This window comes from Rhamphochromis longiceps, linkage group LG17 (genome assembly GCF_057381845.1).
Source record: "Rhamphochromis longiceps isolate RC_006_pf linkage group LG17, R_longiceps_female_GT1.1, whole genome shotgun sequence".
NCBI lineage: Eukaryota > Metazoa > Chordata > Actinopteri > Cichliformes > Cichlidae > Rhamphochromis > Rhamphochromis longiceps.
In genome coordinates, this window is record NC_140573.1 from 34365179 (window position 1) to 34379417 (window position 14239).

At 40.0% G+C, this 14239-nt stretch overlaps 1 protein-coding gene across 8 annotated transcripts in view; it reads right to left on the reverse strand.

Moving 5' to 3' along the window:
* Positions 1 to 7682, reverse strand: part of znf800b (zinc finger protein 800b) — a 28751-nt gene extending 21069 nt beyond the window's left edge. For 3 of the 8 annotated variants that reach the window (XM_085386587.1, XM_085386584.1, XM_085386586.1), the window contains exon 1: positions 7292 to 7682. Coding sequence is in view for 3 of the 8 variants with exons in the window: in XM_085386582.1 (XP_085242708.1) it covers positions 5583 to 5849 (267 nt within the window). In the remaining 5 variants the exon portion in view is untranslated. Of the gene's footprint in view, positions 1 to 5582; positions 6426 to 6948; positions 6968 to 7291 lie in introns of those variants that run through there. The other 5 variants (XM_085386589.1, XM_085386582.1, XM_085386581.1 and 2 more) reach the window with 5 other exon arrangements.
* Between the last annotated feature and the right edge of the window lie 6557 nt (positions 7683 to 14239).

The window sequence follows — 14239 nt, forward strand, 5'->3', positions numbered from 1 at the left end:
GAAAAAGGCATTTCCTTCCATCCTCCTCAGAACAGTCCTTGATAAACAACTGCTGAACAATAACTGATAATGCAGAAAAAGATGAATGATATGAGCTTGTGTTTGCAATGAAAGGCTGAGCTGGGACTAAATTGCCTGAGGCACTTGGAAATACAGTCTCAAAGCTGACAATCTTAAGAATTAATCACATGTTTCTTATATTCTAAAAATAAGTGCTCAACTCTTCTCCTCTCCTATATACTAATATAACTCTGAACAAATCACCCACTACCTGGCTAGTATGACTCACTGCCTGAGTACCATTACCATTTCCAGCTGTAAAATTTCAATTCAAATACTCCAGTATACCCATTCCCAGCAAAACAAGCAGGCATCCATTGCTCAGTAGTTCACAAATTACACCTGAGTGTGAGTTTCAGCTGTAGCGGCAATCCATAGTGAATTCTGTTAATACTATGATGAATCCTATTTGTAAACTGAGTTTCCCATCTGGGAACATCTCTTATTTTAGGAGAAAAATCATAATTTTCCTTTTGAGAGAAAATAGATAAGGTAAATTCACAACAGAAGAAAATAACTTTTTCTATGCTGCAGTGAAACCTCAGCTTTCTATGGTATAGCAGATAAAGAAATATTTGCTACATAATATTTAAACATCTAAGTGTGCATTATTATAAGATGTACTGCTTATGTAGCACCACAGCCATTAGATAGATGGCAGCAATCATGATCTACTAGTCATTTCCTGTGGCCGCTGGAGAAGACTTCCTCCTAATGGACGAACTCTATACACTGACATGATGCTAGCTGCTGGCAGGTATACCAAGAATGACTACAGCACAGTATGGAGGCAGTGATATTGTGCGCTGCTTGAATGTAAACACTTTCCACACGGTGAATCACAGAATGGACCGTTTATATACGGTGGTGGTGACCCTTTCCCTTTATTGCTTGTATTCTCGAAAATGTGCAATATGTATATAGGAAGAGGACGTCCACTTGGAGGAGGTCCACTTGGAGGAGGTCCACTTGGAGGAGGTCCACTTGGCCGCCTCATGTTTTCCAAAAGTATCACTATCCAAAATCTCCAAATTTTTCTCCACATCCATACTTTGAAAGTCTGACTGAAGGACAGGGAAAGACACCTCTTCCTTTAAACAGCACTCTGAGTAGTGAAACCAATTGGTTTAACTACCAGTACCTTTGCACAGGTGCAAGTTAAGCATGTCACATGCACCAATGTTCCCAGGATGTTGGCTTTTGAAATGTAAGCTACTAACAGGTTTCAAGGTGAGCTGGGCCCCAGAAAAAGTAGGATGTTGATCAAGAATACGGCAATCCACTATTTGGATCTTTTGTATTGATCTTTTTCGTAGGTCCCATGTTGTCACTGATATCTATCTAGCAACCTACCTACCTATCTGTTCAATTCAGTTCTCTGATTTTCTGTGTTCACTTCACCACACAATCAACCAGAGTGGGAGCTAATGTACCACAGAAGATGTTAACAGCAAAAAAAAGAATAGTTCGGAGGTGTTTCACACCTACTACACCAGCAGCTTTTCTTGAATATTTCCAGAAGTTTTACACTTTACCACAAACTCTCCTCAAATAAGTTGGCATGACTGAAAAGCTCAAAGCTCTCCGTCTCAGTCAGAGACGTTACACAGGGTAGAAGCTGGAAGGACGTTGGTTTGGTGTAACTCTTGCTGGAAAGCTTTTACTGGACTTGAGTAACATAAGGTGTCCTCATTAACTCGATTCATATTATTGCACTTCAGCTGTCTCCTGTCAGCTCCACACATACACACACACACACACACAATGTGTGAGAGGAAGGTGAAGAAAAACTAACGCAATGCAAAAATAATAATAGGTTGCAGTTGTCTAATAACTCTTAACATAAGCTAAAATTAGCCTAATAGAAATGTAATGTTTTGTGAGAAATGTTTTGTTTTGTTTTTATACATGACAGTTTCAACTTGCAACTGTGGATACAGCAACATACTGTGTTCACTGAGAACGGTTACTGGAAGCGTTCCTGAGCCCACACAGTGAGTTTCACTACTGAATCGTATCTGCTTTAAATGAACTGCTGCTGGCGCAACCAAATTTTATTTATTTTTTTTATTTGTCCCTTGCATACACTGATTTCTCCAAACTGTACAACAGATGATGGAAATCCCAAAGTATCTTAGATTGAGACGTCTTACTCTGAAACTGCTCAAAAACAAATCTGTTCAACCTCCACAACTTTTCCAAATGTTATCCCCCTGTCCTGTTACTTAACATTTTGCATGACACCAAGAGCGTTCCTGTTCAAACTGGATGGCTAGATGTGGCCTTTCTATGTGAAGCTTGTATGTTCTCCCTGTGCCTGATTGGAGTTTCTCCCAATGTCAAAAGAAATATTTGTTATGACTGCAAAAGACTTGAAAGCTGTCCAGTTTGTGTTTCACCCTCTATATCACCTCCATGGCCCTTAGGTGGACAGGCATTTAAGATTGAGGCATCTGTGTATATTGACATTTTACACAGTGTCCCAACATTTTTGGAAACATATCTGTACAACTGCAAAATAGTCCCTCTAACTGTAACACTAAAACAAGCTTAGATAAATTCGGTGGAGTTTCTCACTTCAAGAAAGGTACTGGTGACAGAAAATAAACATTCACATTCAAATATGATTAACTGATCTCACTGTGTGTTACAGTAACATCCTGTGTGATAGCATTAACAGGTTGCTGCCCAGGAACATATGGGATCTCATATACATGCACACACCAGTTGGTCTTGAGATATTATACTGAAACTCACAAACATTAATCATTGTGGAAAGAAATCATTCTCTACAACGTTTTGGTTGCAAATGGGAAAATACCTGAGCGATACCACCACAACCACACCAGCTGAGTTATTACACAGACTCATTCTCCCCAGCAGCAACTTCATTCTCGCCCAGAAATCATTGCACAGCAAAGTTTGCTGAAACTTAATATCTTGACTTGCTTTCATGTCATCATTTTCAACAACCCAATTGAGCCAGAACACCCTTTAAAGGCACACTCGGTGGCAGTACACACAACAGCTGAATTAGACCAAACCAGATATGAAACAAATTCTCCACAGGACACCGTCCTTAGCCTTAATTCAAAGCAAGCACACAGCAGATTAGAGCAACATAAAGAGATGCAGCAGCAGCAGCAAAGCATGGAAAGGGAGCACAGACACAGATTTAAATAAATAAAACCACAAGAGATGCATAATGGGCATTTTCAGGCCAGGTGTGGATGCACAGTGCATAGTCTACTTCATATCAAGGCTTTAAAAAATCACACATAAATGTATAATTAAGTACAAGCCCCAAAGAGGGTGATGTCAACAATGAATGGCAAAGAAAGAAAGCAACAATCTATGAAATCCAAAACACACACAGATCACCTGAGATCCCACCCTATTCTGTAATGAGGCAACACTGTTGTGACAACAGCCTTGAACAACTGTTCTAGTCAGATATTTCTATCACAATAGGTAAAAAGTCTTTTTTTGTTGTTGTTGACAGATTGATATCTACTGAAAACTGTGCTTGTCTTTACCATGAACACTGCAAAATACGTTTCCCTAGTGCAGGGGTGTCAAACTCAAATACACAGTGGGCCAAAATTCAAAACTGGAACAAAGTCGCGGGCTAACGTTAATATTTATTGAAACATATTTATTCCTCCAGATATAAGAATGAATCTTTTCTTATGGACTCAAACACGTTTTGCTGAAAAACTGAATATGGAACAAGCAAAGCTTAATACTAAACAATATATATATTGGCTGTATAATACCAGTAGGCCAGCTCTAATAGTAATTTGGTATGGCTGCGGGCCAAATGTAATTAGGCTGCGGGCCAAATTTGGCCCGCGGGCCAGAGTTTGACACCTATGCCCTAGTGTATTTAATTGTTTTGTAGACTCGAAATACTCCACCATAGTTTCCTGGCTCACTAGTTGACTTACTACCTAGCTTGCTGGCCGTTTTGCTGAAATTGATTATCTTGTTTCCTGGCTGAATGGATATTTTGCTGTGTTTCTACTGTGGTGTGTGACTGGCAGGTAAAAAGGCTTGTTGACTGACTGAACTTGCACACTGGTTTGACAAGCTGACTCAGAGACTGAACACAACACTACATCATTAACCTGACTGAATCATACAGTGACGTCATTTAACTGTTGCAGTCAGCATCCACCCTGGTGAAAACCAAGATACCTGTGGTTCCTCAGCAAGGAAGAAAGCCAGGCAGTCTTGGCTGCTGTTCTTATCTCAAGCTGCTAAAAAGAAATAAACACCTAGAATAAAATGAATGGAGGCCAAGCTGAGGTAGTTAAAAGATTTGCCAAAAAAAATGGCAAATATAAAAGTAATATGAAACAATATATATAATACAGGGAATAACAAAATATAGTGGTTGCTCATGAAGAACAATTCTGTCAACTTCAGACTAACCCTCCTTTTTATTTTAGTCCTCTGTCGCCCACTTTGTTATCTAAACTCATGGCCTTCTTATCCATTCATGTCACTCCCGAAGGTTAGACTGACCATCTCTATTCTGTCAAAGTTACTCATGCACTGTGTCACAGCTTGAACAGAGGGCAATAGAGAAAACAGAGGCAATAGGGGGCAGTGCAGCCAGGTTCTGACAGCATGCAGTGCAAAATAAGTTTTCAGTTAATCAAATACTGAAATAACAGCCACCTGCAAGTTCAAAGTTGGGAGCTTTAAACTGTCAAAGAAGAAAAGATTCCTATATCACTCCATTACCTCAGGGTGGCATCTGTGCTTTAGGGAACATGTTTCACAGCACAGGGAGCAATCTCTACTGATCTGTAACCTTTTGTTTTTTTAAATAAAAGTACAGGAAGTGGAAACTGCACAGTTAAAAAAATATGTTAAAAAAAACTCAATGTAAACACATAGGTGGGGGTTAGTCAGGTAAAAAAAATTCAGGTAATATGAGATAATATTATTAATTAATTTCACGAATCAAAATCCTGTATGTTGACATCGCTGCAAAATTCGTGTAAAGCTCACGCATTTCCGTTACATTCAAAAACTGCTTAGAAAAGAGTGATTTAACTGACTTTACTGCACAACAGTATCTTATAAAGGATTCTGTAGCTGACATTATCACCGTTTCACGACTTTATGGCTTAGTTCTCTAGTTCGGTCTGGCCGATCAAACCATGCGCAGTGCCCCAAAGCGCAACGGCAACAAATAAAACGTTCCTGGGTAAAAACGCCATGCTCATCTCCAAACCAGAAACGCGTGGCGCGCTGTGTATGTTACTAAAAAACGAGCGAGTGCTTATCCAGTGTCCGAATCATAATCCAACCCCATTCTCTGCGCTGTTCATAAATGCTTCACGGCCATATCATCGCGATCCAGTGGAAAAGACGTGTATCCACATGAGCGAGTTCACAATAGCCACATGCACCGAGCACCATGAGGAAAGGACCGGACGGATATACTCCTCTCCGGCTGGCCTGTCGAGCCCTGTAGCAGGTTTAACCAGTGTGTGTACGCATCCACTTACGCATCCCAGGGAGAGCGATGGAAACATAACCATCTCGAATAAACGGCGCGATCTTCCGTGTTTATACGAAATCCAAGTCGGTGCACTACTGGAGAGTGAAAGCGCACGGCGATTGTTGCCGCCCGAGTCCGTGTCTATTGGTTCTCGTTCAGCTGGGGCAGCGTCAGCACACACACACAGTCTCCATTTGCAACTCCATCGCCCCCCATGGGCGTGCGAGGCCGCGGGCTGTGACGCAAATGGCACTGGGTGATTTGCAAATGACATATCTTCCTAATTCGGTGTCGTCGCCACAGGGACTGGTCCAATTCACCAGATATTACCACAGAAATATCCATCCGACGGCGGGGGACGAGTAAATAAAGGCGGATGAGCAGTTCGCTCTACGGGGATGCGGTTGCATAACTCAGGAAACTTAATAAAAATGTGCACGGAGCGAGCGATGTGCAGTCTCCGTGGCTGATTTTTTGTGGTTGTTTCGATTTAATCCCAGTGGCCTGTGCTAGCACTCACCACACGATCCGTCATCGACTTTTGGCCACAGGAGGAACCAAGCAGAGCGTATACACAGGGAACCCAGTGGCCTCGCTATGGTGGATGTGTGGTGGCCAGAGCTAGGACGCATGCACGTAGCTGACGGCGAAAGACAGGACAGCCAGAGTGTGACTTAGGACCACATTCACAGGCCATAAAGGGCCCGCATGAATGCTATTGTGCTCTTTTATCCAAGAGTCCAACTATTTACAAAAGGTTGGCCAACACACACAAAAAATATAGCGGCGAAAAGGTGGCGGCGGTTACAGCAGCTGCCACCGTTCTCTGCGCAAAGCAACAGCACAATCATTGCGCAGCGCCGGACTTCCCCGGTTTTGTGCAAACTGTGCGATTCGCTCAAAAGACTTTTTTTTTTTTTTTTTTTACCTCATTCAGGCTATCTTCGTCTGGTAAACCGCGAACCAGAGCGCAGAGCAGTCGTCGTTCTCATGGCACGATTTGCATCGCCCCCCATTATCCCCGAAAATCTCCTTTTACACGGTTATATTGTCAGCCTAAAAAACGCCACTGTTTTGAGCAACAAAAGAGCAGCTTAACGTGATCAAAGAAAAGGCCAAGTATAAAATGCACCTTTCACGCCGTTAAAGAGAGGCCCCTCGTAACTATTGCAGCATGGCAGGGGAGTGCGGCGTAAAAACGAGCTAACCCGAATAAAATACACACAAAGACAAGGTGCAGCTCTCGCACGAATCCGTCCATCGCCACCGTGACCGCAACACTAAAACGTCCCCGATCATTTGGATTATCCTGGAGTGGCCGGGGATGATATCACGGCGAATGTGAAACGCTGCGTTTTGCGGCTCCGTGGCACCTTTTCCAAGAAGCAGCTTGGCGCACAGGACCGGTGACCCTTCCATCTTTGCGCGTCCTTCTACCGAGCGAATTGGTGAACAACCCCGTATTTTGACCGGTCTCTGTTGAATAAAACACATCGCGGTAGGAGATTTTACCATTGAGGAAGTAAACGCCGCGTGTAAAAGACTGCTACAAGTCTCTGAAACTATTCCTCTCCCCGCCGCGGCCAGGCAGAAACAAGAGGGCGATGACGCCATTTTCTGCAAAAACAACCATGCTCGGGAAGCCAAAGCGAAGGAGGTTCAACCCGCTCCGTAGCCCTCAAGTCCCGCTGAAACGTATTTAAACCAAGTCCTTACCTTGTTTTTCTCGGATGGGTGGCGGAATAGCGTGTTTCGAGAGATAAAACTGCTCGACCGTTGCTACTTCGAGTCCGGAGATTGTTTATTTCGCCTCCCAGCGTCCCTGGTTCACTCTGAACAAGTTCCTCTGCGAGCCGCTGTCTTTGTGCACCCAGAGGAGCCTCTCAGCGTTAAACCAGTCTCTGCGCAAAGGTGCACCCTCTACGTCCAATTTTAGCTAAAAATATCGGCACTTTAGAGGGACAGTACGGAAAAGGGAGATGATTTGGTCTTTTTTAATTACAAAAAGTTGACAAATTGACCAGCTTTTTATCCAGTGTCTCGGTTATAGCGTTGATTAACCCCCAAAACGCGCAACCTTTTCGAGGACACAGACCTCTCCAGAAGAGTCCACGACGCAAACTCCGAAGCACACCAGGGTGTTTGTACCCACCCAGAAGTTAAATTGGCAGATAAAATAATTTACACTGCCAATTTAATAAAATACCAACTAATTAACCAAAATAACCAAAATTACTGACAAACGTGAACGAGTTATTCGCATTTGTGGTGATACGGTTTGATTTACTAAATGAATATTTATTGTTTTTAATCACAATTTTATACAGAATATGATTTAGAAGTGCATAAAACACAGTTGTGCGCTTAAAGTTTTCCTCCAAAGGAAATTGACGAGTTTATTTTTCTTCTTTAAATGAATTCAAGTAAATTTAAAGATTTGTGTAACTATATGACAAGTTATATGTGATACATGAGAACAAGTAAAAGGTTCTCCTTTTAAAAATGTATTTCCAAGGACAACTCCCACTGATCTCCTTAAATATACCAGATGACAAATTGGTTTCTTACAACTTCATGTTGTTTTCTACTTTATTTTTAAATTTCCAAATGGCATTGGTTTATAAATACTGACTTCAAACTACATTTAAAAAAAGCATGAGTAGCTTTTTCAGCTGTTGACTAAGTTTATTAGTAATAACACTAATGTGATCATACATTTCTCATCAATAACATCGCTTATGTTTTCAGTTGTTTGGATAGTTGGTGTTGAATAATCACATTTTTTTAACTAAAACATATCTAATGGCATGTCACTGGCTAGCTAGTCTGCTAAACACTAGCTTTCCCAACTTATGCCAAATAAGCACTTAGCCTTACCTGTCCTACCTTCATTACAACTTCCTTCACTTGTTTGTAACAAATAATGAAAACAACCAACTGTTTTGTGATATTTTAGATGCATATAAATACATGACTGGAACTATTTTCAATGGTGTGAATGCCATTTAACCCGCCTAGCATCCTTAAGCTAGTTAGCTTAACTGCAAAAGGCCAGCAACAGCTTCTAAGGTAATACAGCTATGTTAGCTTTTTTTGCTTTAAGTTCGCACATATATATGTTAAACTACAATGGTTTTTTGCAAAACAGAGAAATAAAGTTTGTAACTGCACGCCTACCTTGTTTCCAGACAAGTTCAGTTGAAAACAAACCTGTTGGTGCAGGCATGGGGTCTTACTAATAAACCCCCCCTTACATTTGAGTCATGTCACATAAAGGAAGTATTTTTACTACATTTTATCACTTCAGGTTATCTAAATGAATTCAACAGACAGACTATTTTTCTACCGAGCTCATGCACCCACTAATAACAAGTGCGAATTAAAATAGAAAAAGGGTAGAAAAAGGTAAAGTAGTTAAGCTAATTGCTGCCAGCTGGCTAAAACAATAACTGTATGCATAATATGTCTGAATATGATAGTGGCACATATCTATCTAGCCACACACACACACACACACACACACACACACACACACACACATATATATATATATATTATATATATATATATATATATATATATATATATATATATATATATATATATATATATATATATCAAAAATTATAGCATATGCAAGCGTCATGTGATGCATTACTCATGTTGAACACGGGCTATGCACCTGCTGCTTGAATAATTAGATAAGGGCAAATTTTAAAATGTTCCCCTTGCCCAATAGAACTAGTTATTGTGTAGTAGTAATTGCAGCCATTTTTACAGTGCACATGAAATGGGCATATATGTATATGTTTTTGTTGATTAGCTGTACTAACTAAAGAAAACATAGAAATTTGACTGTGACGGCGGATAAAAGTAATGTAAGTAAGAGAGGGTATGATCAGTGCAGGTCAGTGTATTTAGCTAAAGAAATGTAGAATATAAAAGCTCTATGTGATACATAAGTAATGTGGAAGATGGGAAGTCATGCTCTGCTGCTCAAATAATTAGTAAAATGTTACCCAACTAGTAGCAGTATTCTAATAATACTGGTTATTTTGTGGTAGTAATAGGAGTTCTTTTTAAAGTGCAGGTTTATATAGCGAAAAAATGATTGTTTGCAATAAATAGAAAGTTTTTTTCTGGCCTTTCCAAATCTTATACTACTCTTTATACCTTGCCTACTATGATATCTTAGTTACATTCTTATAGTATGATGTGATGCAGTGTTATCATAGTGTGCCATCAGCTGTTGTTGAGGCTGTTACAGTCTGTCAGGATCTGGTAAAACCAGCCTTCCTGATAACTAAAGCTAAATGCCTTGAAATGCACCATTTAAATACAAATACAGGGATTTCCGTGAAAATGGAGCTTTACCCCCTCACAGTTGGAACTTGAGTCAGCATGTTGTGTTGCTATTGATATGCTTAAGAAAGGTGTCTCACTTAAACAAAGTAAATGTGCTAATTTTCCCTGAACAGGGCAGAACTTTGATTTGGGCGCACTGTGAACAAACTGTTATGTTACACCTGTTATAAAGGGTTCTGTTATTTAACTGGCAAAAATCATAAGCATCACATATGTGAAATCTTATCTTGAATCGACCCGACAAACTCTTAGACCACATCAAATAAAGAAAAACACTCAACACATTGAATGCAAAGTGGGAATAAAGTATGGTTTTAAGGAGAGGGGGGCGGAATTAAAGAAGTTCCATAAGAGTTATAATCCCCGCCAGCTCTTTCCTTTAAGCTCGTGAGAGCCCACAACAAAAGGTGCCCACCACTATCGCCTATACACAATTAACTAAAGCACCAGCATTATTCCATTATCATAAGAATGCTGTTTGCAAAGGCGGGAGGGGGGACTCCTCGGCATTCATGGCCGTGGTCGAATAGAGCTGAGAGCTTTTATCTTCTCAATTACATGCAGGCTGCATTCATCACACCACCTAGTGACATGTTTGGACACTTTTTGTGCACAACAAATAATTCGTTTATGTTGGTAATTTAAATGGCTTGTTTATAATTATAGCAGTGGGCCTTTTTTTTGGAGGGGGGGGGGGGACTGGTGAGATTAGGGTGGGACTCGTTTCCAGAGGGACTCCAAGACAAACAGATGACACTGGTAAGATCTTTTTGTTTTTCTCTAACGGGGCATTCAATGTGAGCAAATATTGTAACTGTTAATAGTCTCCAAACATTCCTCATAATCAGATTTATGTTCATCTCTTGCAAAGGAATGAAAATGAAGCGTTTTGTAACGCGTACATTGCTTTCCTAATGTGACCGTTCTGCCTCCTAAGAAGTGTCAGGATCTCACGCGCCTTCAAGTCGTGCACATGCTGCTGCAATTATGAATTCAGAAGACCACCTGTGCAGTAATTGCTCATACCAGCAGTAGCATCTGAGTTTAAGGAGACTAAATGAGGGCAGGTTTCTTCTTTTGAGGCTAACATCATTTGTTTTGAATCACATTTCTGCCTGAGTGCTTTTGATCTATTATGTGGCTGATGATGAGATTCAGGGTCGTGTTTGAGCTAACTGACCACAAGGTGTCAATGTTGCCGGGAATGTATTTCGCCGTGTGTCATTTTGGTTCATTAATGGAGAAAGCACTGAGGAAAGCAGCAGGTATAAATACCTACTGGATGTCATGCTCATATAAATCTAACTAGATGAAGTGATTTGTCCAGAGAGAATAGACAGAAGGAGAACCATCTGTACTTGCCAATGCCTCAGTAATGTATAATTCTGGCTTAACACAGCAGGTTTCATCCTTATGGTGCTCTATCACAATTTAATCCCTAGTGCATTGTACTTTGTCTATTTTCATTTCTTGATTCTTGTTTAAATCTTTCCTTTTAAAATAAGATTGATGTTAGGAAATGTGTTGAATGGACAGGCAAGAATGGTGAGCGTTAAAAAAAATAATGCAGCAGCTTATTTCTGTGGGGACACTTTGATAATGACACACCTAAGATGCGTGGGATACGTATCAGGACATCAACCGACCATAACATTGCAGTGCTATGAGATTTCTTTCACTTTTATGTGTAATTTAAGTTTTCCCACCTCTCCCTGCCAAGTCAGTTTTTTTTTCCTTTTATTTACTTTTTTTCAAAGCAACAAAAAAAAAAATTACCATGAGAAAGACCAAATGAAGTTTGCAGCATTCCTGTTTGACTCAATATACAATAATGTGCAAAAGTCTTGAGCCACCCCTCAGTTCTTTATACTTTGTTGAGAAAACATGACATATGTGCGGCTTCTTTTTTTTTTTTTTTTGCGATGTGCAAAAATGCTTAGAAATACAGTATATAAGAAAAAACAAAGATTGCAAAATTCTAAAGAACTCAAAAGTCAGCATTTCATACAGCCATCTCTATTCTTCAACACACTGTTAGAAAAGCTTTCCTGTAATTTCTTCAAGTAGTCTTCAGGAATAGTTCTCGAGGCTTCTTGAAGGACAAAGCTTCTCTTTTGATGTTGGCTTCCTTTCAGTATGTTCTCTGTTCACACGATCCCACACTGCATCAAAACTGTTGAGGTACGCGCCCCGGGGAGGCCAACTCATGACTGATAGTGCTTTATTTTGTGTTTTTCTATGCAGGTATGCTTTTACTGCATTGGCAGGATCATGTCATGCTGAAAAATAAAGCTGTTGCCAATCAGGTGCTTTCCAGATAGTATTGCACGATGGACAAAAGTCTGATGGTACTTTTCTTCATTCATGATTCTATCAGTTTTAACAAGATCTCCAACAACAATGGCTGAAATGCAGCCCCAAACCATGACAGAGCCTCCATCGTGTTTTAAAGATGGCTGTAGCCACCCACTGTTGTACTTCTCACTTCTTGCATACTTATTAAAGACAACTGGAACCACGGATTTTAAATTTGGATGCATTACTCCATAAGCCAAAATTTCTTGCGTAATTTGACATACCTCAGCCCTTTTCTTTGTTTGACTTCCTTCAGAATAGCTCCTTGTTGGCCACGGTTCCACTAAGAAAATTTCTGACGGGGCATCAATAACTGAAGGGCCAAATGCATCGCTCACTTCCTTTGTCAGGGGTTGCTGGATTCCTTCCTGTTTTCTAAGGACACTTATCCTCTACACAGTTTCCTCACATTTTTTTAAGTAAGCACTGCACACCACACCGAGATATGCCAAGTTTTGGGCTAATGGCTCTTTGATTATCACCTTGTTGTTGCTGCACAAGACAAACAAACAAACAAACAAACAAACAAAAATGGGTTTTGTTATCAATGCCAAATTGCTAGCAACATAATGCCCTAAAATACAATTTAAAGCTGGTTCTTTTCTAAATTATATATTATGTGTAGACACATCACTGGTTGATTGTTTGATTTGTTTGTTGCTTCATTTGAACTTGAACTTCATTCAGGGTAAGTGGACTACATTTCTAATTAGCTTTGCCAGTGTTTATAAAAATCGTATTTTTAGAATGTAATATAGGTTTTAAAGTGCTACTATAGAACTTCTCAAAGAAAGAAAAAGATGGTCACCGATTTATGAAATAAAAACTGAATTTATGAGCTAATAAAACGCTCGTCTTTGTAAAGGTCATTTCTGAAGCACCAGCCTTGTTTGATATGTGATCAATTGTGTTAGCCTAAACTTAGTTCACCCCCTTGGACACACCATTCTTTTTTGTACAGTCTCATTAAGGTATCGTGGTCATCTAGCCATGGGATCAATTGTTGACATACTCTTCTTCACTTCGCTATGGTAGGCTATTTTAACATCTTCCCATAAGTTTACATAAAAGCTACATAAATTCTTAAAATTAAATCGGGGAACTTCAAAACCCCCGCTTTTCTGTGGGGATTTGTTCGTTTGTTCAGTTTCCAATCATCAAACTTTGTGGTTATACAGTCACATCGGACTCAGTCTTGGGGGAAAAAATATCAGCTGTTCTTTACAAGCATGTGCAAGGACTCAAGAAGGGTCATTACTCGCATCAAAGAAGTTGATATAAATTAAATTACTAAGCATTTATAGTTTAATGTGCAATAACTGATCACAGTGCTTCCAGATATATTTCACGTGAGTAACATTTAATGTGTAAAAAAAAAAGAAATAACCTCTGTTTTAATGTTTTCCACTCTTTCTTTGATCTAAAAAACTAGTAAAACTGTAGAAATATTAACTGGACACCACATTATCACTGACATAATAAGTGAATCTCTAAATTCACCCCACTCGCCAAAGCCCGTAAATGAGGAACATGTGATATTTGCTGCTAGAATGTGAATAAGGCAGTCAGTGTGTAAGTATCGTAACATTTTTGGACTCCTGTCCATAAAGAACAGAGTGTCCTCTGCTCAGAGGAGGGGAAAATGGCTAATTACTGCCTGTAATGTCCTTTCTCTGGCTGAGTAAGGATACTGAATGACAGTCTGGAGCAGAGATGGAGTCTCGGTTGCCTGTTCTGACTGTAAACAATAATAACAGAATCAGTGCTATGGAGAGAAGGGCACTGAAATGACACAGGAGAACAATCTGACTTAGTGTTCCGTCATGGGCTTCTATCTGATCTGAACAAAACATCAGCTGATCATGCTTTTTGAGATCAAAGGTCAGTCACTGAGAGGCCCTGTGGGATTTAACACGAGACTCCAAGATGTTGATAAATGTTCAA